The sequence below is a fragment of the Jaculus jaculus genome, chromosome 13 (assembly GCF_020740685.1).
Source record: "Jaculus jaculus isolate mJacJac1 chromosome 13, mJacJac1.mat.Y.cur, whole genome shotgun sequence".
Lineage (NCBI taxonomy): Eukaryota > Metazoa > Chordata > Mammalia > Rodentia > Dipodidae > Jaculus > Jaculus jaculus.
Genome location: NC_059114.1, coordinates 11536099 through 11559043, shown reverse-complemented (window position 1 = coordinate 11559043; position 22945 = coordinate 11536099). Strand labels below are relative to the sequence as shown.

The 22945-nt window shown below is 50.2% G+C and overlaps 2 protein-coding genes across 14 annotated transcripts in view; one reads left to right on the top strand and one right to left on the bottom strand.

The window, feature by feature from the left end:
• Pisd (phosphatidylserine decarboxylase) overlaps positions 1-22789 on the top strand; it is a 41786-nt gene extending 18997 nt beyond the window's left edge. For 3 of the 9 annotated variants that reach the window (XM_045132406.1, XM_045132405.1, XM_045132407.1), the window contains 7 exons: positions 15968-16197; positions 17886-18051; positions 19608-19844; positions 20062-20200; positions 20428-20571; positions 20806-20966; positions 21550-22789. In XM_045132406.1, coding sequence (XP_044988341.1) covers positions 16145-16197; positions 17886-18051; positions 19608-19844; positions 20062-20200; positions 20428-20571; positions 20806-20966; positions 21550-21774 — 1125 coding nt within the window. In that variant the 5' untranslated portion in view covers positions 15968-16144 and the 3' untranslated portion in view covers positions 21775-22789. Of the gene's footprint in view, positions 1-11986; positions 12061-13101; positions 13120-15967; positions 16198-17885; positions 18052-19607; positions 19845-20061; positions 20201-20427; positions 20572-20805; positions 20967-21549 lie in introns of those variants that run through there. The other 6 variants (XM_045132409.1, XM_045132404.1, XM_045132402.1 and 3 more) reach the window with 4 other exon arrangements.
• The window catches only part of Sfi1 (SFI1 centrin binding protein), a 61835-nt gene continuing 61625 nt past the window's right edge, over positions 22736-22945 (bottom strand). For all 5 annotated transcript variants that reach the window (XM_045132397.1, XM_045132396.1, XM_045132398.1 and 2 more), the window contains one exon: positions 22736-22927. In XM_045132397.1, coding sequence (XP_044988332.1) covers positions 22820-22927 — 108 coding nt within the window. In that variant the 3' untranslated portion in view covers positions 22736-22819. The remainder of the gene's footprint in view (positions 22928-22945) is intronic.

The following is a 22945-nucleotide window of genomic DNA, read 5'->3' as shown; positions in this document are numbered from 1 at the left end:
TTGAATTCAGACCTGATATGGTGGCTCATGCCTTAAATCCCAGCACTTGTGGGGCTGAGGCAAGATGATTGCTGTGAATTTGAGGCCAGCCTGGGCTACATAAGTAAGTTCTAGACTACCATGGGTACAAAGTTAGAACTTGTCTCAACAACCTCTCAATAAAGTGAATTTTTTTTGTTTGTTTGTTTTGTTTTTCGAGGTAGGGTCTCACTCTAGCCCAGGCTAACCTGGAATTCACTATGTACTCTCAGGGTGGCCTCGAACTCACAGTGATCCACCTACCTCTGCCTCCCAAGTGCTGGGATTAAAGGCATGTGCCACCACGCTTGGCTGAAGTGAATTACTTTTTTTTTAAATATTTTTACTTATTTGCAAGCAGAGAGTATGGGCATGTCAAGGCTGTTTGCTGCTGCGGATGAACTCCAGATGCATGTGCCACTTCGTGTATCTGGCTGTATGTTGAAACTGAGGCTGTCAGGCTTTGCAAGTAAGTGTCTGTAACTGCTGAGCCTCTCTCCAGCCCCAGCTGTGTCATTTTAAATTCCTGTCAGCAATGCAGAAAAGTTCCAATTATCTATATCCTTACCATTTATTTTTATTTTTTTTAGAAAACAGGCATCTTAATTAGGGCAAAGTGGTATCTTGCCTGTGATTTTATTATCTCCATAATGATTAATGATGTTGAATGTCTTTTTCAGGTGCTTATTGGCCATTTGTATACAGCAGACCCATTCTTCACAGCTCAACCTTACATAGTTTATCTGTAGCTGGTCTGAAATTAGTACATGAGAAAGTTCCAGATGCTGAGGCTACCCTCAGTGGTTACGTCTTACCTAGTGGTACAACGCTATAGGCTAGATCCCTAGCACCACGCTGACGTTTCAGAAATTTTTTTCCCCTCATGTTTAAAATGCCTTTCATTATGGTATACAGCTATGCTAGTTCAACTGTACTTTATTATAGATGTGTTTGCATAGGGAAAACACAGTATATATAGACTCCATATTCCCCTTGGTTTCAGTTACCCATTTGGGGTCCAAGGATGTATCCTATTCAGTGGATAAGTAAGAACTACTGCATTTTGGAGAAATGTCTGTCCAAATTCTTCACTCACTTTTTAAATTAGGTGGTTGTTGTTGAGTTATAGGAGCACTTTATGTCTTCCGATGTAACTTCTAGCTGACAGGATTTATAAGCCCTTTCTCCCATTCTGTAAGGTTGTCTTTTCACTCTTCACAATATCCTTGGCTGCATGAAAACCTTCAATTTGTGGAAGTTCCTGTATTTTTGTTGTTGTTGCTCAGCCTTTGGTGTCACATCCAAAAAATCATTATCAAATGATTACTACTGAAATTGTCATGGGGCTGGAGAGACGTCTCAGCAGTTCAGGCGCTTGCTTGCATTGCCTGACAGTCTGGGTTCAGTTCCCCAGGACCCACATAAAGCCAGACGCGCAAAGTGGTGCGTGCATCTGGAGTTCGTCTGCAGCAGCGAGAGGCCATGGCGCACCCTTTCTCTCTCTTCCTCTCCCTCTCTGTTTTTCTCTCTGTGTTTGCAAATGAATAACTAAATGTTGAAAAGAAAGAAAGAAAAGGAAAAGAGAGAGGGCTGGAGGAATGGCTTAGTGGTTAAGGCACATGCCTGCAAAACCAAAGGACCCAGTTCAATTCCCCAGGATCCACGTAAGCCAGATGCACAAAGTGGTGCACTTGTCTGAAGTTTGTTTGCAGCAGCTGAAGGCCCTGAAGCACCCATTCTCATTCCCTTGCCTGCAGAGCCTAAAAACTCATGTTCAAATCCCCAGGTCCCATGTAAGCCAGATGCTGTGACACAAGCACACAGTGTTGCGCATGTGCACGTGTCTGGAGTGTGTGTGTAGCGGCTGAAGGCCCTGGCGTGCCCATTCTGTCTCTCTCTCTTTCAAAAACATTTTTTAAAAGAATAGAAAAAAGGGGCTGGAGAATGACTTAGTGGTTAGGGTGCTTGCCTGTGAAGCCTAAGGACCCTGTTTCGATTCACCGGTACCCACATAAACCAGATGTACAAGGGGGCGCATACATCTGGAGTTTGTTTGCAGTGGTTGGAGGCTCTGACGTGCCCATTCTCTATCTTCCTCTCTCTCTCTCCCCCCCTTCCCTTGCTCTTTCAAGTACATAAAAAATAAAATATGAAAAAAAAAAGATTCTCGTATACTTCCTTTTTAAAAATATTTTTTACTCATTTATTTGAGATGGAAAGCAGCAGACACAGAGCCTCCTGCCCCTGGAAAGGAACTCCAGGTGCATGCTGCACTTCCTGCATCTGGCTTTATGTGGGTACTGAGGACTGGAACCAGCCCGTCAGGTTTTGCAAGCATGCACCTTTAGCCACTGAGCCATCTCCCCAGCCCTGTGTTTCCTTTTAAGAGTTGTACAGAAAAAAAAAAAAAGAAAAAATAAATAAATAAAAAATAAAAAAATAAGTAAAAAAAAAGAAAAAAAAACAAATAAAAAAAGACAACAAAAAGTAAGAAAAAAAAAAGAGTTGTACAGAGCCAGGTGTGGTGGCTCATGCCTTTAATCCTAGCACTCGAGAGGCAGAGGTAGGAGGATCACTGTGGGTTCAAGGCCACCCTGAGACTACATGGTGAATTCCAGTTCAGCCTGGGCTAGAAAACAAAAATCAACAACAGAACAAGAGTTGTATAGTTTTGCTGGTTTCTGTGGTTTACACCTATAATCCTAGTCCTTGGGAGGCTTAGGTTGGAGTATTGTTAGTTCAAGGCCAGCCTTGGCTAGTGTGATAGCCTACCTCAAAATTAAAAAAAAAAAAAATTACATATATATGGCTGGAGAGATGGGTCAGTGCTTGCAATACCTGATGGCCTGGGTTCAGTTAATCAGTACTGACATAAATCCAGGTGCGCAAGGTAACGCATGAATCTGGAGGGTGCTTATAAGCTGCAGCAGGTCCTGGTGCGCCAACACTTTCTCTCTCTGTCTTAAATAAATAAAAATATTAAAATTCTGGAGAGATGGCTTAGTAGTTAAGGCGTTTGCCTGCAAAGCCAAAGGACCCAGGTTTGATTCCCCAGGACCCGCCTCTGCCTGATGCACAAGGTAGCATGTTCATCTATCTGGAGTTCGTTTGCAGTGGCTGGAGGCCCTGGTGCACCCATTGTCTCTGTCTTACTTGCTCACTCGCTCACTGTCTCTCTCTTTTTTTTCTTCTTTCTCTCAAATAAATGAAAATAAAATATTTTTAAATATATTAAAAAACACATCGCCTCCCAAAAGTATTTTATAGTTTAGGTGTTTGATTTACTTTGAATTAACTTTTGAAAATGGTATAAGAGAAGTATTTCAAGAGGATACCCAGTTCTCCTAGTAACATTTGATTTTAAATTGCCTTTTCCCCTTTAAGTGGTCTTGAAACCCAAGCTTGTTTTCTTAAATGGCAGAGAGGATGTCATACTGTACAAAATGTTGGAAAACAGAGTCATGACTCCCAGCCCATCTCGTGACTGTGATTATGTAGTCATGAGCTTTATCGTTCATGCATTCACTTCTAATTAATAATCACCTCATAGGAAAAAAGACTTATTTTGGCTCAAAGTCTTAGAGGTTCTAGTCCATGGTCAGCTGGAGCCATTGTTTCTTAGCCTCTGGTTGAGTGCTGCATGGCAATGGCAAAAGGACTTTGCAGAGTAACACTGCTTTTCTCATGGCCAAGGATTCAAAGAGAGGAAGAAGGGCTGAGTACCATTTCCAGGATACTCCACCAGGGCCTCACTCCTCTCACTAGGCCCTAGTAGGCTTTTTTGTTTGTTTTGTTTTTGGTAGGGTCTCAGTGTAGCCCAAGCTGACCGGAAATTCACTATGTTGTCTCAGGGTGGCCCTGAATTCACAGCAATCCTCCTACCTCTGCCTCCCAAGTGCTGAGATTAAAGTCATGTGCCACCAAACCTGGCAAATACTTTTTTTTTTTTTTTTTTTTTTTACTTATTTACTTGTAAGCAGAGAGAGAAGAGACACAAAGAGAATGGGTGCTCCAGGGCCTCCAGCTGCTACAGACTCCAGACACATGCACGACCTTGTGTATCTGGCTTTACATGGGTACTGGGGAATTGAACTTGGGTTTGAAGGCAAGTACCTTAACCACTAAGCCATCTCTCCAGCCCAGATGCTAGCTTTTAAAGCTTCAACTCCCTCTCAGAAGCCATGGTGTGCCGCACTTCATTACATGTCCTACAAGAGACTTTAAACCGGAGCCTGCCTGTTCCTTTGGTTCCCTTTAGTTCAGATCCTGCAGTGTGGACTGCGTGCTTTGAATAGCCCTCCTATCGAGTGGCAGCCTGGTACTGTACTTCAGAGGGTGGTTTTCCAAAGGGTACGGAGCATGCTCTGAGGGGGAGCTTGGGGGCTGCTAAGTCATGGAGATGCTTTAGGAGTTCCTTTGCAGGAACTCATGATGTCATGATTCTGCCCCAGTTATTTTTTTCTCAATTTTTATTAACATTTTCCATGATTATTAAAAATATCCCATGGTAATACCCCCCCCACACACACACACTTTTCCCTTTGAAATTCCATTCTCCATCATATCCCCTCCCCATCTCAATCTGTCTCTTTTATTTTGATGTCATGATCTTTTCCTCCTCTTGTGCAGGTAGTGTCAGGCACTGTGAGGTCATGGATGTCCAGGCCACTTTGTGTCTGAAAGGAGCATGTTGTAAGGAGTCCTACCCTTCCTTTGGCTCTTACATTCTTTCCACCACCTCTTCCACATTAGACCTCTGCCCCAGTTATTGACCAAAGTGTCTATTCCTGTAGACCATCCTTTTGGCCTGCCTTTTGGCCTTTGGCTATAGGGAGGAGGGCCATTGCCCAGAGACCTTTGCTAGTGAGCCGCGAAGATAAAGAACAGAGGGCAGCCAGGTGTGCTTGCGTGGTCTGTGTTCCGCATTACGTGGCAGTTGTGATTTCAGATGTCCCTTTGTCCCCACAAATCATAAAGATACTGTTCAGCACTTTAATGGCACATTGTTCATTGCCTCTTTGCCTGAGATTGACAGATGTTTTCATAGCTAATGTCCTCAGTTTTTGTTTCCTGTTTTATTTTTTGACACGTTCTCATTATGTAGCCTAAGTTGGCCTAAACCTATAATCCTCCTGTCTTAGCCTCCCATGTTTTAGAATTAAGAGATGTGTGTACCACCACACCTGGGCAAATTTATGAACAATTTTATTTTATTATTTATTTATTTATTTTTGTTTTTTCAAAGTAGGGTCTCACTCTAGCTCAGGATGACCTGTAATTTAGTATGTAGTCCCAGGCTGGCCTCAAACTCACAGTGATCCTCCTACCCCTGCCTCCTGAGTGCTGTGATTAAAGGCATGCGCCACCACGCCCAGCCTAATTGTTTTTGATTCAGAGTCTCACTCTGTAGCCCAGGCTGGTCTCAAACTCCTGGTGACCCTCCTCCCTTAGCCCCCTGAGTGTTGGGATTAAAGGTATATACATGAACACTTTTTTTTAAATTTGTTTTTCAAGATAGGGTCTCATTCTAGCCCAGGTTGACCTGGAGTTCACTTTGTAGTCTCAGGGTGGCCTTGATAAACCCTAATATTTTATTTATTTATTTTTTGGTTGTTTTTTGATTTTTGTTCTTTGTGAGGTAGGGTCCCACTCTAGCCCAGGCTGACCCGGAATTCACTGTGTAGTCATAGGGTGGCCTCGAACTCATGGTGATCCTCCTGCCTCTGCCTCCCGAGTGCTGGGATTAAAGACGTGCTCCACTGTGCTCGGCTGTAGATTTTGATAAGAGAAAATGGTGTGTCAGGGTCTCTGGGCTCTGCAAATAAAGTCGACACATGTGCCACCTTGTGCATCTGACTTGTGTGGGCCTGAGGAGTTGATCCTGGGTTCTTTGGCTTTGCAGGCAAGTGCCTTAACTGCTAAGCTATCTCTCCAGTCCCTTTTTTTAGTTTTATTCAAATTAGGGACTCACTCTAGCCCAGGTTGATATGGAACTCCCTCTGTAGTTTCAGGCTGGCCTAGAACTCAACAATCCTCCTACCTCTACCTCCCACATGCTGGTATTAAAGGCATGAGCCACCACACTTGGCTGTGAAGTTGTATGTGTTTGTTTGTTTGTTTTGTTTTTTTTTAATATATTTTATTTTTGTTTATTTGATACAGAAAGAGGGAGTGAGAGACAGAGAGAGAGAGAATGGGCTCCCCAGGGCCTCCAGCCACTGCAGACGAACTCCAGACACATGCACCTCCTTGTGCATCTGGCTTACGTGGGTCCTTGGGAATCGAACATGGGTCCTTTGGCTTTGCAGGCAAGCGCCTTAACCATTAAGCCATCTCTCCAGCCCTGTTTGTTTGTTTTTTTCAAAGTAAAGTGTCACTCTAGCCAAGGCTAACCTGAAATTCACTATGTAGTCTCAGGGTGACCTTGAACTCAGCAATCCTCCTACCTCTGCCACCCAAGTGCTGGGATTAAAGGCGTGCGCCACCACGCCCGGCTTTGAACGCTTTTGACTGGGGTAAGAAAGTTGAGAAGAGTACTGACTGTCTAGGCACTGCCTTTTCCTGTAGCAATATCTGCTGTATTTCTATATGATACATTTTATTTTTCTTTGAATTTTTGATTTTTTTAAATATTTATTTATTTATTTAAGACAGAGAGAATGGGTGTGCCAGGGCCTCTAGCCACTGAGAACAAACTCCAGACACATGTGCCACCGTGTGCTTTTGGCTTATGTGGGACCTGGAAAATTGACCTGGGTCCTTAGGCTTTGCAGGCATGCGCCTTATCCACTAAGCCATCTCTCCAGCCCTGAAATTTTAATTTTGTGAATTTTTTTTATTAACAACTTCCATGATTATAAAAACTATCCCATGGTAATACCCTCCCTCCCCCTACTTTCCCCTTTGAAACTCCATTCTCCATCATATCCCCTCCCCCTCTCAATCAGTGTCTCTTTTATTTTGATGTCATGATCTTTTTCTCCTATTTTGATGGTCTTGTGTAGGTAGTGTCAGGCACTGTGAGGTCATGGAGATTCAGGCCATTTTGTGTCTGGAGGGAGCACGTTGTAAGGAGTCCTACCCTTCCTTTGGCCCTTACATTCTTTCTGCCACCTCTTCTGCAATGGACCCTGAGACTCGGAAGGTGTGATAGAGATATTGCAGTGCTGAGCACTCCCGGCACTTCTTTCCAGTACCATGGTGCCTTCTGAGTCATCCCAAGGTCACTGCCATCTGAAAAGAGAAGATTCTCTACCAAAAGTGAGAGTAGCATTAATATAAGGGTATGAAAATTAAGAGAAGTGCTTACTGGGCAGTTTGATGAGCATAGTATATACATTAGGCCAGACAGCAGACATTACATCACTAGGGCTCATGACTACCGCTGTTTTAAGTTTTCAGTATCAGGGATGTATGCCCTCCCATGGAGCAGGCCTCCAGTTCAAGGGCATTTGGTTTCCACCATGACAGATGTGCCACTATTGCACCTGCTGGCTCATTTGGCCTGGCTGGCCAAATACAAGGTTTGCAGTGTTCACTGTTGAGTATCTTCACTGTTGATTTCTCTCTCCCCTATTGAACTACATGCAGAATGGCTTCTTCTAGCTTTCTGTCAGCTGGTGTATATGGAGGAGGTTTTCAGCTCAGTTCCAGCAGGATTTCTCAGTGACCTTGTGGCCCAAGTATGTGGAGTCTTCAGCAATATGAATTTGTAATTTTAAAAAATATTTTTATTTACTTACTTGCAAGTAGGGGAAAGACAGATTGAGAGAATGGGCACACCAGGGCCTCTAGCCACTGCAAATGAATTCCGGATGCATGCTCCACTTTGTGCATCTAGCTTTATGGAGGTACTGGGGATTTGAAGCTGGGTCATTAGGCTTACAGGCAAGTGTCTTAACTGCTGAGCCATCTTTCCAACCCTTTTCTCTGAGTGCTTTGAAAATACATTGCAGGCATTATGCATCCTCACCTCTGAATACTTTTTTATGTATGTGAGCAAGAAGTCTGGGTGTTTGTTTTTTATTTGGTCATGAAGTTTATATAAGTTCTGAGAAGCTGGGGACAGCCATACATAGAAGTCAAGCTTCCTTCAGTCAAGGATACTGGACTGGCCAAGAACACTTACTTCTGACTTAGCACCTCTGTCTGTCTGTCTGTCTTTTTTCTTTCTTTCCTTCTTTTTCTTTCTTTCTTTCTTTTCAAGGTAGGGTCTTACTCTGGCCCAGGCTGGCCTGGAATTCACTATGTGTTCTCAGGGTGGCCTTGAACTCATGGTAATCCTCCTATCTCTGCCTCCCGAGTGCTGGGATTAAAGGTGTGCGCCACCATGCTCGGCTAGCACCACTTTCTTATTTCTAGTCTTGGTTTGGAAACTTTTGGTTTTTTGAGGTAGTATCTCACTGTAGCCTAGGCTGACCTGGAATTCACTATGTAGTCTCAGGATCGCTTTGAATTCACAGTGATCCTCCTACCTCTGCCTCCCAAGTGCTGTGATTAAAAGCATGCACCACCACATCCAGCTTGGTTTGGAATTTTTTTTTAACTTTTCTTTTACTGACAGCTTCAATATTTATAAACAATAAACCATAATTCCCTTCCCTGCTCCCCCTTAACAAATCTACCCTTCATCATATCCCCTTTCTCTCTAAAGTAGTCTCTCTTTTTTATTTTATTTTATTTGGTTTTTTCGAGGTAGGGTTTCGCTCTAGCCCAGGCTGACCTAGAATTCACTATGTATTCTCAGGGTGGCCTCAAACTCATGGCAATCCTCCTACCTCTGCCTCCCAAGTGCTGGGATTAAAAGTGTGCGCCACCATGGCCAGCTCATCTCTCTTTTATTTTGATCTCATCATCTTTTCCCCCTATTTTGAGGGTCTTATGAAGGTAGTTCTAGGCACCTCGAAGTCAAGAATAACAAGGCAAACTTCTGTCGGGTGATTGCATTGTAAACAGTCTTAACCTTCCTTTAGCTCTTACGTTCTTTTAGCCATCTCTTCTACAATGGACCCTGAGCCTCCAAAGGTGTGCTAGAGATGTCTCAGTGCTGAACAGTCTTTTGTACCTTCTTCTCAGCACCATGGTGCCTTTTGGGTCATCCCAGAGGTCACAGTCATCTGAAAAGAGAAACTTTCTAGCCAAAAGTGAGAGTAGCATTAATATATGGGTATGAACATTAATAGAGTGCTTTTAGGGCAGTTTGGTGAGCATGATATATGCTGGTTTAGAATTTTTTTTTTAATGTTCAAGAGTGGGGCTTGGTGCACATGCCTTATTAATCCCAGCACTCAAGAAGAGGATTGCTATAAATTCAAGGCCAGCCTGGGACTATGGAGTGTGGTCCAAGTCAACCTGAACTACCTCAGAAAAAAAGAAGAGAGAGAGAGAGAAATATGGCCTGGACTAGAGTGAGCACCTACCTCAAAAAAGAAAGCACAAAAAATAATAATAATAGGGCTGGACAGCTATAGCACTCCTAGGCATATATCCAAAGGATTCATCTCATTTCCTTAGAAGTACATGCTCAACCATGTTTATTGCTGCTCAATTTATAATAGCTGGGAAATGGAACCAGCCTAGATGTCCCTCAACAGATGAGTGGATAATGAAGATGTGGTACATTTATACAATGGAGTTCTACTCAGCGGTAAAGAAAAATGAAGTTATGAAATTTGCAGAAAAATGGATGGACCTGGAAAGTATTATACTAAGTCAGGTAACCCAGGCCCAGAAAGCCAAGCGCCACATGTTCTCCCTCATATGGGGATCCTAGCTACAGATGACTGGGCTTCTGTGTGAGAATGAAAATACTTAGTAGCAGAGGCCAGTAAGTTGAAAAGGAGACATAAAGGGTGGAGAAAGGAAGGGAGGAGGATACTTAATAGGTTGATATTGTATATATGTAATTACAATGATTGTAATGGGGAGGTAATATGAATGAGAATGGAATTTCAAACGGGAAAGTGTGGGGGTGGGGAGGGAGGGAATTACCATGGGATATATTTTATAATCATGGAAAATGTTAATAAAAATTAAAAAAAAATAAAAAAAAAAATAAAAAAAATAATAGGGCTGGAGAGGTGGCTTAGCAGTTAAGCGCTTGCCTGTGAAGCCTAAGGACCCCAGGTCGAGGCTCGGTTCCCCAGGTCCCACGTTAGCCAGATGCACAAGGGGGCGCACGCGGCTGGAGTTCGTTTGCAGAGGCTGGAAGCCCTGGCGCGCCCATTCTCTCTCTCTCCCTCTATCTGTCTTTCTCTCTGTGTGTGTCACTCTAAAAAGAAATAAATAAATAATTAAAAATAATAATAATAATAAAGTTTAAAAAGCACTTTTTCTTTATCCAGCTACAGACAACCCTTCCTTAGTATTTGGATGAGGCTCTCAAGTTGATGGATGCTGCATGGGCCAAAAGGCTTCCTAGAGACAGCAATCGTTAGGGCTTCTGTAAAACATCCTGAGCAGGAGCAGGAAATCGGGCTGTGTGCGGAGGTGCTTCTTGCTTGAATACATGCAAGGGTGAAGACCTTGGGCTAACCAGACGCCTGCCACCATCATCGGCACTCCTGAGGGCAGTATTCCTCTGAGTGGTTCCTAGGGGATAAGAATTAGCTATGGGCACCTGCCACCCCTGTCCCTCAGCTGCCTTCCATTCTCTGGCACAAGTTATCATACAAGGCATTAAGTACTTGAAATTCACCCAGTAGCCCAGCCTGTGCTCCACAGGAGCTCCAAGTGCTGGCGAAGTGGTCTTGGAGCCTGCAGAGTCTCCCAGTGTCACTAGGTGGCAGTCTGACCCAGGGGAGTCTCAGATGAAGTAGAAATTAAGGGACTTCATTAAGGAAGGAAACCACACTTACGAAGGGGGTCGGAGGTGTGAGAAATGCATTTGTTAACTATTTTTTGAAATTCTGAAGGTATTTCCCTACCAAAAGCTAGGCATGTGGTCAGCGTGTGTGGAGGGCTGTTCTTACAGCTCTGTGGGCTGGTTTATGGCTTTTCTAAACACCTGAGAGACTGTGTGGCTGCAGTGGTTGAAAAGGAGCATTGGTGGACACAGTGCACATCACTGGCCGCTCTGCGGGAGAGTATGTCGTCTTGCCAGAGGCTGCTCAGCCAAGGGAAGAGTGTGTGCGGAACCTGTCTGGATGTGCGGCCTTCTCCCTGAGCTAGACTCTGTCCTCTGAGGACTGGAGCAGCCTGTTCTGCAAGTCCCAGAGGCTTGATGATTTCTAGGATCTTCCCCAGTTCTGAGATACGGTGACGGTGACGCTGTCAATCGGTGCCAGGGTCTTTCTCTGCTTGGTTCCTTTTTTCCTGACCAGCGTGGAAAAAGGGTCTGAAGTCTAGCCCCTCGGCCCTTTCCCTCCTCCTGGAGCACGTTAGCTGGATCCAGGTGAGGATGTGGGGCTGTCTGCCACTGTGTGCTTCTCCAGGCCCTGCAGCTCACTCCTCTCTAAAAAAAGTCTAGGCTGTGGGGTAGGTGAGCCTTGTCTACCTCTCTACATCCCTCTTTGGGTCTGGGCATCTTTGTATCCCTGAGGGGGCCAGCCCTGAGTCTTTGTGGTTACGTGTGAGAAGCTGTAGTAAGGACTTCTCTTCATCTTCCATCCTCAGTGAGGTTCGCAGCACACGTGGGCCCCTGCCTGCTGGAGGAGGCAGTCACTCGGGAGCCAGGAGGAACCCTCGGGGGGCCAAGGGCCCCACCTCACTCTGCTGAGGTGTCAGGAGTGGCCATAGTATTTGGGGGTGTCACCATGACTGAGTGGGTGCAGCCTGGGAGACCCTACCCACCTCTTCCTCTCTTTCCGCTGCAGCCCTTCCTCTTAAAGGGGCCTCTGGGGCTCTCCGGGCCTGCCTGGAGCTCGGAGGGCGTGGTAGCTTTAACAGAGGCTGGTGTTGCTCTTCCTGCCCCCGCCCCCAGCAGCCCTAGTGGCTGGAATCGGAGCCCCCACCCATTCTGAGGCTTGGAGGCTTCCGAGCTCAGCCTAAGCTGAAGCCAGTTGAAGACCTGAGCCTGGAATCCAGAGTGGGACCCACCTGCAAGTGAGTGAGCTGACAGGAGCCACCGGCTGGTCTCAGGGGGGTGCCCTCCCCTTCTCCCGTTTCTGGGAGGATTGCTTCCTGACCGGTGGGAGTGCCCTTCTAGCACTTTCTGGTTGGCTCTTTGAAAGCCGGGGACTGTGGGGCCTGAGGAACCTATTTGAACAATCTTGGTCAAGTTGTGGCCTCCTCCTCATCCTGACCCCCACGTGCAGTCAGGGGACCCAGGCTGCCTTAGCTCTCACTTCCTTCACATCCTGTAGCATCTCTAGATGACTCCCCCCAAGAGCAGGCAGGCAGGAAGTGAGCAAAATGCTGGGACGGGCGGGCTTGGGGGCAGCCCTAGGCCCCTGCAGGCATTTCCTCTGGGCTGCCTCAGCCCCCCCCTGCCCCGCCCAGAGGAGAAAGTGGCTTGAATTGTGTGGGATCCAAAGACGGTCTGGGAGCAGGTGGTGTGCCCCTCACAGGTCCCAGAGATTAAGAGGAGATTCTTTTTCTTTCTTTCCTTCCTTCCTTCCTTTTCTTTTTTTCCACTGTAGGGTCTGCCTCTAGCCCAGGTTGGTGACTTGGAATTCATGATGGAGTCTCAGGCTGGCCTTGACCTCACAGTGATCCTTCTACCTCAGCCTCCCGAGTGCTGGGATGAGATTCTTTTTCTGTGGGAGCTAGAGCAGGCCCTGGGCTGTGTCCCCTGACTTCCTCTTCTAGAGCCCCTGAGCCCCTCACTCTTGATGAAGGGCCATCTGGCCCCCTCTCTTCTGAGCTACTTTTACCCATTTTCCTGTCCCCTACTTATAAAGTGCCGTCTGCTTTTATCCCTGGAACATGGAGCTGGAAGGATTAATTGCTCCACTCGAGGTTCCTGGGGAGGAAGTGGACCCAGGCTCACCAGGTCAGAGACGTGAATGGCAAGTGGGCAGAAGATGTGTGACCTGGGGCTCTGGAGGTTTCTACTGAGGCCTGGAGAGGAATGACACTGGAACCCAGGCAGATTTTCCACCAGGGGAGAGGAGCCCATTCTTGGAGTGCCAGACACCAAGAACTGCAAGGCCCCTTGTTAAGGTGGGCTTATTGGGGTCTGCCTGCCTTTCCACTCTGTTCAGTTTACTGGCCCAGGCCATTCATTGGCTTCAGTTGGAATGTTCCATTCTGTTGAGTGAGGGCTAGAATTGCCTTTGCCTCGGGCAGTGCGTGGCAAAGAGGGGGGCGTGATGGGAGCCCCAGAGCAGCGTGTCTCAGAGCTGGTCCCTGCTCCCATATAGTTGCACCAACTTTTGCTCCCCACCCACCGGGCCCACAGTGGCAGTGCCTTTGTGCGGTTAGGGTCCCCTGCAGAGCTTCTGCACAAGCCTTTACTTTCTGAGGTGGGCTTACCTTGCTGGAGAGAGAGATGGGGCATTAGGAGCTGTGGAGCTACGGTGGAAGTTAGGGTTTATGAGCATTTGTTCTAGCCTTGGTCATAGCTGTGCTGAGTCTTAAAGCAAGTGGGTAGGAGAACTTTCCCTTCCCACTTTCCAGATGCAGAAAGTGAGGCCAACCCTGAGACTACATAGTGAACTCCAGGTAGGCCTGAGCCAGAATGAGACCCTACCTCGAAAAACCAAAAAAATAAAAAATAAAAAAAGAAAGTGAGGCCAGGAGAGCTGCTGTGGCTTGCCAAGGTCTTGCTCAGCTCTGTCCAGCCACGTTTAGTGACTCAGTCATTGCCTACCATAGATCCCTTTGAGTTTTCTTGTTTCAGATGACTGGTCCTTGGGCCATGTCACAGCGTTCAAGTCCTGCTGGCCACATTCTCGGCTTCACTCTGGAAGGAAGGGTCAGCAGTCCCTTGCCTCAGGGCTCCTTCATTGCCTAGTGGTCACCTCCCTTAGGAGCCAGTGGGGTTAGATCTCTGGCTTGGGGTCCAGGGCTGTCACAGATGGAGGGCAGGCAGGACTTTGAAGTGGCGGCATTTGTCATTGAAGAAGTTGTGCCTTGGGTGCTGAGAAGGAGAGACTGCCAGGGTCTGTTTGTCATCCCCACTGCACCAGACCAGACAGCTGGTACTTAGCCTGTTTCCAGGGGAGTACGTGCGTTCTTTTCCTTTGGTGCCTTACAGGGTCCACATGTAATGTTTGGGGTGGGGACGTTGACACCCTGATGTTCTGTTTTAGAAGGATAGAAAAGCAATAAAAACAACAATGTTCTCACTGTGGGCGAGTACAAGGTGGATGCCCTGTTCCCTCAGGGCTCATGTTGGTGTTTGTTCTGGGAAGCAGCTCCTCAGGCTGTCCCTTGTGCTTCCTTACCAGCCACTGCCAGCCGGAAGGAAGGGGCTCAGCACTGGCCCTGCAGGCTTCAGCTTTTCCACGGGTGGATTAGTGCAGTTCTGGTATGTTCAGGGCTTTCGTGGTAGCATCTTACTTGGTAAGACAGTGAGAAAACTTGGTAGCAAGTTGAGGTTCCTAGGGTTCCCCCCCAATCCCACAAGGCCATGCTTGCCTCTCGTGACTCTTGGTGTGAGCAAAGAAACAGCCTCTGCCAGCCTAACTGATGCCAGCTCACACAGTGGCCCATGATCACTCTAGGCCTGTTTCCCTGGCCCGTGTGGGACTCAGTCAGCCAGGCAGGGTGGGCGTGCATTCAGTACAGAATGGTAGAACACCACAAAAAGAAAAAGTTAGCAGGAGGCAGAAGCCCAGGGGTGTTCCTGGGCCTGACCCTTGGGATGAGATGCGGCTCCCATGCCTGCTGATAGGGCATCATCAAATTTTAGGGGCGGAGGCTTGAGGGCTCTTGGGTGTCAGGGTGAGCCAGTCCCTGCCACGTCCCTTGGTCAGGAGGCGAAATCCATACTTCCTTCCAGGCCTTACTTGACTTGTCTCTACTTCCATAGGCCACAGCCTAGCTGGGATTCAGTGGCTTTTGCCACTCAGGCAGGTGCCAGGGGTGAGATTCTCTGTGACCTGAGGCTGGTTTGCCAGTGTCATACAAAACTCCATGGGATGTCCGAGTTGTCACAGTGTTGCTGTGCAGTTGGCCCTTGCCTGAGTGTGGTGTCTGTCTTAGGTATTAGCTCTTGGGGCTCACATTTCTTTTTGTTAAAATGGTGTCAGTGCCTGCTCCCTTCCAGGCCAGTGCTTGGGATTGGAGGCTCCCAGTCAGCCCATTTCAGCCCACATCCCCCATCAGCCTGCCTTCTCCCTAGAACCTCGAGGGCCTCAGCTGCCCTGGGCTGAGGAGGCACCAGCTGTGGAATGTTTGCTCTTCTCGCCCTGTTCTCTGTGCTTTGAGGAGGAGGCAATGGCCAGAAGGAGGGCCCTCCAGATAGCCAGGGAGGGGCCTGGACAAAGTGCTTTTTTGAAAGTAGATAGCAGTAGATAGAAAGATGTGGGCTTCAGTCCTGGCCACTGACCAGCACCAGGCTGGGCAGAGCCATGCCCTGGGGGCTCAGGCCTAGAACGGGCGAGTAGAATGCCGGAGCAGATGCACTGCCCAGGTTTATACCATGGTGTCTTGCCGGTGTCCTGACTGGCTCCGCTTCCTTCACTCCTCACATGCTACTTTGTAACCTGAATGAAAAATGGGTCAGGTCTAGGTGAGGGAGGGGCCATCAGCCTGGAGCACAGAGCTCAGATTCCTGCCTTGTGCTGTTGGAGTCCAGTGGCGCCTGGAAGCGTTGGCAGTGTCTGGTCACCTCTTGCCCGCACTGGCTAGAGAGTGCAACCTCAGGCTTTACCTACCTGCCACCCTCACAGAAGAGCTAAGCAGACTGGCTCAGCCTAGCAGGGACATACAAGACAGGTGACCAAGTCTTAGGGGACAGAGTGGACCCAGAACAGGGGTTTCTGCCCTGCCTGTAAGTCTGAGCAGGTTACCTTAGCAGGAGGCTTATGCAGATGTATGACCAGTACCTTTCTGTTTGCAATAGCCCTGACCCTTTAACCTGTGCCCTGTGAGCCAAGACTAGAAGCCACCAGCGCCCCTGGAGCAGTGACAGCCCGGGAGTTCCTCTGGCGAGGGGGAAGGGGAGGAAGGAGAAAAAAAACAAAGGCGAGTGAGCGCACTCTCGCGGAGGCTCACGACACCCTCCCGGTGCCTACCCACAATGTGTCAGTCAGAGGCGCGGCAAGGACCAGAGCTCCAAGCAGCAGCGAAATGGTGAGATGCTGCCCGCCGCGACCCAGCCCCACTGTGCCCCGGCACAACCTCAGGAAGGTCAGAGTTCATGTCCAGAGGCCCCGAAGTGGAGGTGGCAGCAGGGGGTCTGGGAGTGAACCCCCTCGACTGGAGGGGCCTGGCGAGGGGGCCCTGAATGCCCTGAGTAGGAGAGCCCGCTTCAGGTACCTGCGGTTCTGGCTGGGAAGGGGGCCCAGTGGGGGAGGCGGTAGTGCTTCTGTCTTGGTAAATTGCAGGGGCTACCCAGGCCCTACTCCCACCCCAGGCCCCTGCCTCTGTGCCTGCAAGAGATGCTTATTTGCAGCTCTTGGGATTGGCTCTGCTCTTCTGCAGTGAATAGGGCGGGCGGGGAACCCGCAGGAGAGCAATGATTTATCTTTGCCAGGCACCTCTCTTCCTCCAGGCCTTTGGGAACATGATGGGGTGGGAGAGAAAGATGCAGGGCAGCTGGGGAGCTGGTGATGTAGCTCCTAGAGCTCAGGGCCTGGCCTTCGCTCCTCCCCCATGACTGCTGGACGGCAGGCCTGCCTGTCCAATGCTCCCCTGAGATCCTCCTTGGCTCCTTGGTTTGCCCAGCTCCTGGGAGACGACTCGGCTTCCCTTGATAACAGTCGTAGATGACAGCCTTAGCTTGTTCAGCTGGATGTGGTGGTGGTAGTGCAAATGAGGAAACTGAGGCATGGGCACATTCTCAGAGTAGGTGGCAGCTTGGTCTCCTGGTGGCTACACTGAGGCCTCAGGAGTATATTCTAGAGCCTTGACATGTGATACAGTTGCGTTCAGGAGGCCAAAGTCCCAGTGGAAAAGCCTCCATGACTGCAAAGCAAACTTAAAAAGGTGGCTGGGACCCCAGCACAGGGGAGGCAGAGGTAGGTGGGTTGCCATGAGTTTGAGGCCACCCTGAGACTACATAGTGAATTCCAGGTCAGCTTCAGCTAGAGTAAGAGAAAAAAAAAAAAAAAAAGGTTAAATCAAAGGCTGCTGGGATCCATCCACTAGCGTTGGCAGAGGGGCCTGGATCGCATACATGGCTCCAGTAGAGTGGGAAGGTAGGCGCTTCCGAGTTGAGTAGAGGTTCCCCGCAGCCCTGTGGAGATGCTGCAGAGAAACTCCAGGTGGAGTGAGCTGCAGCTCTCTGTGGTGGTTGGAGTGTCCTTCCTTTGAGATACTCTCTGCCCTAGTCGTTAATTTAGCAGCTAAGGCCTGGAGCCATAAAGAGCTTTTCCCAGGTCCCACAATGGGATAATAAGCGATTTATCAGGTCATGGCACTGCCCCTGGGTCCCAGGCTGCAAGTGTGAAGCAGGGTCTCTATCTTTCCTTCCCCCTTCTGGACCCCAGCGGGGCCTCTGTCATGTCCAGAGGCTATTCTTCCTGAGAAGTGGCCAGGAATTGAAAGTGGCCTGAACATTCTGTCTTGTTGCTACCATTCAGCTAGCCAGCAGGTGGGGGATGCTGGGAAAGGAGGCCATGAGCCGGACAGCCACGCCCCTGACTCAGACAGGGTTGGGATGCGAGCGCTGCAGTGCCTGTGGGATTCTGATTCTGCTGGATAGGCAGCTTGCTGGGGGCGCGGGGGCGGCCAGAGTGGTAGAGGCGGAAGGTGTTGCTCCTCAGTCCCTCTAAGCCCCTGGTACTGACCCCGGCCGTGTGTGGACATGTGCCCTACAGGTTGCACTTTCCCCAGCTGGCCCTGCGACGGAGGCTGGGCCAGCTGAGCTGCATGTCCAGACCTGCCCTGAAACTGCGCTCTTGGCCCCTGACCATCCTCTACTACCTCCTGCCCTTCGGCGCCCTCAGGCCACTCAGCCGGGTGGGATGGAGGCCCGTGAGCAGGGTAAGTGTATACAGGCCTCACTGCCCCGCCTTCCCCAGGCAGGCCTGAGTTTGGGGCGCAGGGGAGACAGAAGGGAATAGGTGGTCAGAAGGAGATGCAGTGGCTCTGTTCTTGGGTGGATCTGTTTGGAAAAGTTGGTGGGTTGGCAGTCACGCAGGCTGTGGAAAAGTGACATTCCACAGCTTCCCTGATGTCACAGGGGGCTCTGGTTTTGGAAGGAATTTATACTGGGCAACCAGAAAATTGTGTCATTTCTGACTTCAGGTAGAAGAGAGCAGAGGTGATTTTAAGAAAAAATGCAGGTGAATTCATGGCTGCCCGAGGTGGAGCCTGTTAGTGTAAGGAGTACTTGGGAGCAGGTGGCTGCCACGGAGGACCATCCTCACAGGCTGGCCCGTGGCCCCGAGGAGGAAGCCTGTTCCTGGGCCCCTGGATAGTCACAGCCCAGGCACCAGCCTGCTCTGGCCAGGTGGCTGGGCATCTGCAGGGAGCCACTAATTCGGCCCTTCTCAGGGTTGGTCAGTGACTTCACTGATGTGGTGCTGGTCAGGGCAGCGGCAGCAGAAGTTCAAGAATTCTGCAGGAAGCTCTGGCCCCTCACAGTGGTGCCTGTCACCTGGCTTGAGATTGGACGGTTAACAGAGCAGCTTGGGAGTGGCCCCACTCTGCCTCTGGGGAGGGAGAGTCCCCGGTGCCCAGGTACAGAAGGCGGAGGAACCTTGGCCCTCTGAGTGCTGGCTAGAGCTCCAGGACACAGCAGGCCTCTTGATGGTAATAAAGCAGATCGCATGCATGTAGGAACATCCCATTAGGAGGGTACGTTGAGGGACTGGGAAGGTGGCTGCTCAGGGTTAAAGGTGCTTGCTGGCCCAGGTTCAATTCCTTAGCACCCACTTCAAATGGCTGCAAAAAAGTGGCAGATGTGTTCACAGGAAGCCATGGCACACCCACATACAAACACCCAGCAAGTAAATGAGAGGATACTTGGAGTTGCAGGCCCCTCCCATACTCCTGGAGCCCTTTGCTCCTTCCCGCCCCACCCCCACCCCCTCCGAGGTAGGGAGTCCTCTAGCCCAGGCTGACCCGGAATTCACTATGGAGTCTCAGAATGGCCTTGAACTCATGGCGGTCTTCCTACCTCTGCCTCCCGAATGCTGGGATTAAAGGTGTGCGCCCCCACACCTGGCTCTTGTTCCTTTCTCGAATGGTCTAGCATGTGGGCAGTGGCATGGGGCAAGGAAAGCATGACTACTGCCTCCTGCCATGGTCACCCAGCCTTGCCCTGGGTCCATTGGTCTTCCACTTCCATTTTGAAGTGAGGCTGCTCAGACCTTCACATGAAATAACACATACCCTGATCTCTAGGTACAAGGGCTTCTCAGGCTGAGAGTTAAGTATTTGGTGAGGAGAGTCTGATTCCTGTGAGAAATAGCCACATCACAAAACCAACCTGAGCACCGAGGTCTCCTTGGTGGCTTCTCGTTGGGGGGGGGGGGGGGGGGCTGTGCTAGCTCTTAGTGTGCAGCCGACTTAGTCCCTTGCCCTGTGGCCCGCAGGTGGCCCTGTACAAGTCTGTGCCAACACGTTTGCTGTCAAGGGCCTGGGGCCGCCTCAACCAGGTAGAGCTGCCGCACTGGCTGCGGAGGCCCGTCTACAGCCTGTACATCTGGACCTTCGGCGTGAACATGAAGGAGGCCGCCGTGGAGGACCTGCACCACTACCGGAACCTCAGCGAGTTCTTCCGGCGCAAGCTGAAGCCTCAGGCCCGGCCCGTCTGTGGCCTGCACAGTGTGGTAAGGCTGACCCTTGCCTCCACTTTGCCTTCAGAAGGAGGGTCCTTGCTGCGGTCTTGGGAACTAGGCTAAGCGGGCCCCGCCGGCTCCCTCAGTCCTCCCGGTGCCGGCACATCCAGGCCGGGGCTCTGGGCGCTTGGCAGGTGGTGGGGAGGGGATGCTCCCAAGGTGGAGGATTCTCCCCTCCCTGGCAGCAAGCCTTTTCTGTCTCCTACAGATCAGCCCATCAGACGGGAAGATCCTCAGCTTCGGGCAGGTGAAGAACTGTGAGGTGGAGCAGGTAAAGGGGGTCACCTACTCCCTGGAGTCGTTCCTGGGCCCTCGCACCTGCACAGAGGACACGCCCTTCCCCCCAGGTGGGTCACTGCTTGTTAGCGCTGGGCCGGGGCAGACCTCAGGAGCTAAGGAAGTCGTGTGGGGCACAGGGAAAGCAAAGGCTGGCGTGGGCGTGTAGGGGCCAAGTGGCCTCACTGACGCTTGTGGCTTCAGGCTACTCTAGGGGTCATGTCCAGGCTGTGTTCCAGATACATACTGTGGGCCAAAGGGCACCTGGAATGTGACTTTTTCTTGCTCCATCCCATAGCCTCGTGTGACTCCTTCAGAAACCAGCTGGTCACCCGGGAAGGGAATGAGCTCTACCACTGTGTCATCTACCTGGCTCCTGGAGACTACCACTGCTTCCACTCCCCCACCGACTGGACTGTCTCCCACCGGCGCCACTTCCCAGGTAGGCCCAGGGCTGGCTGTGAGTGGGATTGCTGGTGAGAGAGGACTGGACTCTACGCTGGGGTTGCTGAGGCCAGGAGGTAATAACCATTTTATGTTGGCTGGACTTAGACAAGGGAGCCTGCCGTGCATTTGCAGTAACACTTGGGCCATGAGTCCCTCTTGGCTTCAGGCCATTTTTTAGTAGACACACCAGGCTCTGAGCAAGGAATGGCATGTGCCCTGTCCCCCACAGGCTCCCTGATGTCAGTGAACCCTGGCATGGCCCGCTGGATCAAAGAGCTCTTCTGTCATAATGAGCGGGTGGTCCTGACTGGAGACTGGAAACATGGCTTCTTCTCACTGACGGCCGTGGGTGCAACCAACGTGGGCTCTATTCGCATCTACTTTGACCGGGTGAGCAGTCTTGGCCCCATCGAAGCCCTGGGCTGAACATGGTCATTTCCCTGGAGTCCACCTTTGATAGCCAGATCTGTTGGGCCTTATCTTGGCTAGGCCTGGTGCTCTCTGCTGAGCAGCTGCTCCGCAGACATCCCGAGAGTTTAGCCTCGTGCTGCCGTTCACATGTCTGGATATGCTGGGAGCGATCTAGGGAGTTAACCTCCCTGCCTGGCCCTTTACTTCTGCCAGGGGCCGTGGGCAGAGGGGAGCGAGGATGGGCAGGAAGACTGAGCTTGGGGTAGGGTCTGTATGCCGGAGGGTAGAGCTGGAGCTGGTCTGGACGAGCAGTTGGTACCTGTGTCTTTTTGTTCTCGTCATCTGTTGCTGGTGCTGACTTTGCACCATTTATGCTTGGAGAACAGTTGGGTCAGACTTCCGTACCCCTCCCGTGCCAGGTCACCATAGGGGTTAGGACTACACATGTGATGTGTTTGTGAGTCCTGGCCCTCAGATGCTGTAAGCACCACCTTTCCTGAGATGGGCTGGGTGGTGGGGGGACGAACAACAGAGCTAACCCTTCCCTTCCCCCCACCCCCAGGACCTACACACAAACAGCCCTAGATACAGCAAGGGCTCCTACAACGACTTCAGCTTCGTAACGCACGCCAACAAGGAGGGTGTTCCCATGCGCAAGGGCGAGCACCTGGGCGAGTTCAACTTGGGCTCCACCATCGTGCTCATCTTTGAGGCGCCCAAGGACTTCAACTTCAAGCTAAAGACCGGGCAGAAGATCCGCTTCGGGGAGGCACTAGGCTCCCTCTAGGCTTTGTCCTGGCTCCGGTTGCCAAGGCTTTTTGCGCACAAGAGTCTAAGGGTCTGTGGAGGAGCCCCAAGCTGTCTGCGTGAGGGGAACTGGGGTTCACCCGGCAGGATCTGAAGGATTCATTCCTACCTGTCCGAGGTACAGACAAGTTCTGGATCTGCTCATGGGCAGCCAGAGATCATCAGAACCTAGGCCTCCCTTATAGAGAGAAAGTTATAGGCAGGATAACCTAACCTCAGAATCACTTTGGAATTTTTTTTTTAATGCTATATAAACTGGAAGACCCCATGTCTACTGGCTGAGTATTCAGTTGTCTTGGGGCTTGTGTGAGGCAGTCTGTGCTGCTGTGCCCTCTAGCCACTCCTCCATGTTCTGGACCATTTCCCTTTAGCCCCTTCACTTCCGGCCTCACAGGCTGAGGTGCCTACTTGGCACAGATTGCGGCTCCTCCACCTGGGGCAGACCACATAGCCTTCCTGACTGCTTTCTGCTCCCATGTGTGCATCCACCTGCTTGCTGAGTGAAACCTTCCTCCTTACGTGTGGGTGAATGTATTGCCCTGGCCTCTGCCAGGAATCTGAGGGTGGTAGCTCATGATGCAGACCTTTGTAGGCCCCAAGGAATGACCTCCCAGAGCTGAGTCCAGGTAGCAGGAATGCCCTGCTTGGTGGTGTCCAGAGTGAATGGGGCAAGTGGAAGCCCAGCCCAGAAGAGGGGAAGTTGCTGCTCTTGGTTCAAGGGCTGGGTTCCAGGCAGGGGAGCCTTGGTGTATGGTGGAGCAGTGCCTAGAAAACCTGTCCTAGGTGACAAGTATGCAGGCCATAGGGAGCCCAGTAGCAGACAGGGCCAGTGTTCACGTTGATCTTGGGGATGCTATGGATTTCTCCTGCAGGAGAAGTCATTGAACTTTTTCAACTGTATCAGTAGCACAGTATTTTGTATGAAAAGTAGGAGACTTCTGAACAGTCATACATTTAATTGCAAGACATTTTGAAATAATAAATTTTAAAATGTGGCTTTGCACTCTTGTTTTTGGAGATGGAGCTCACAAGCATAGAGCCTGCCGCAGGGCCTGAATGCGGGCAATGCAGGCACCAATGGGCTGGCGCTGGGCCTGGAGCTCCTTGGCCAGCTGCTGGATCTGCAGTTCCACCTGGGGGTAAGGAGGAAC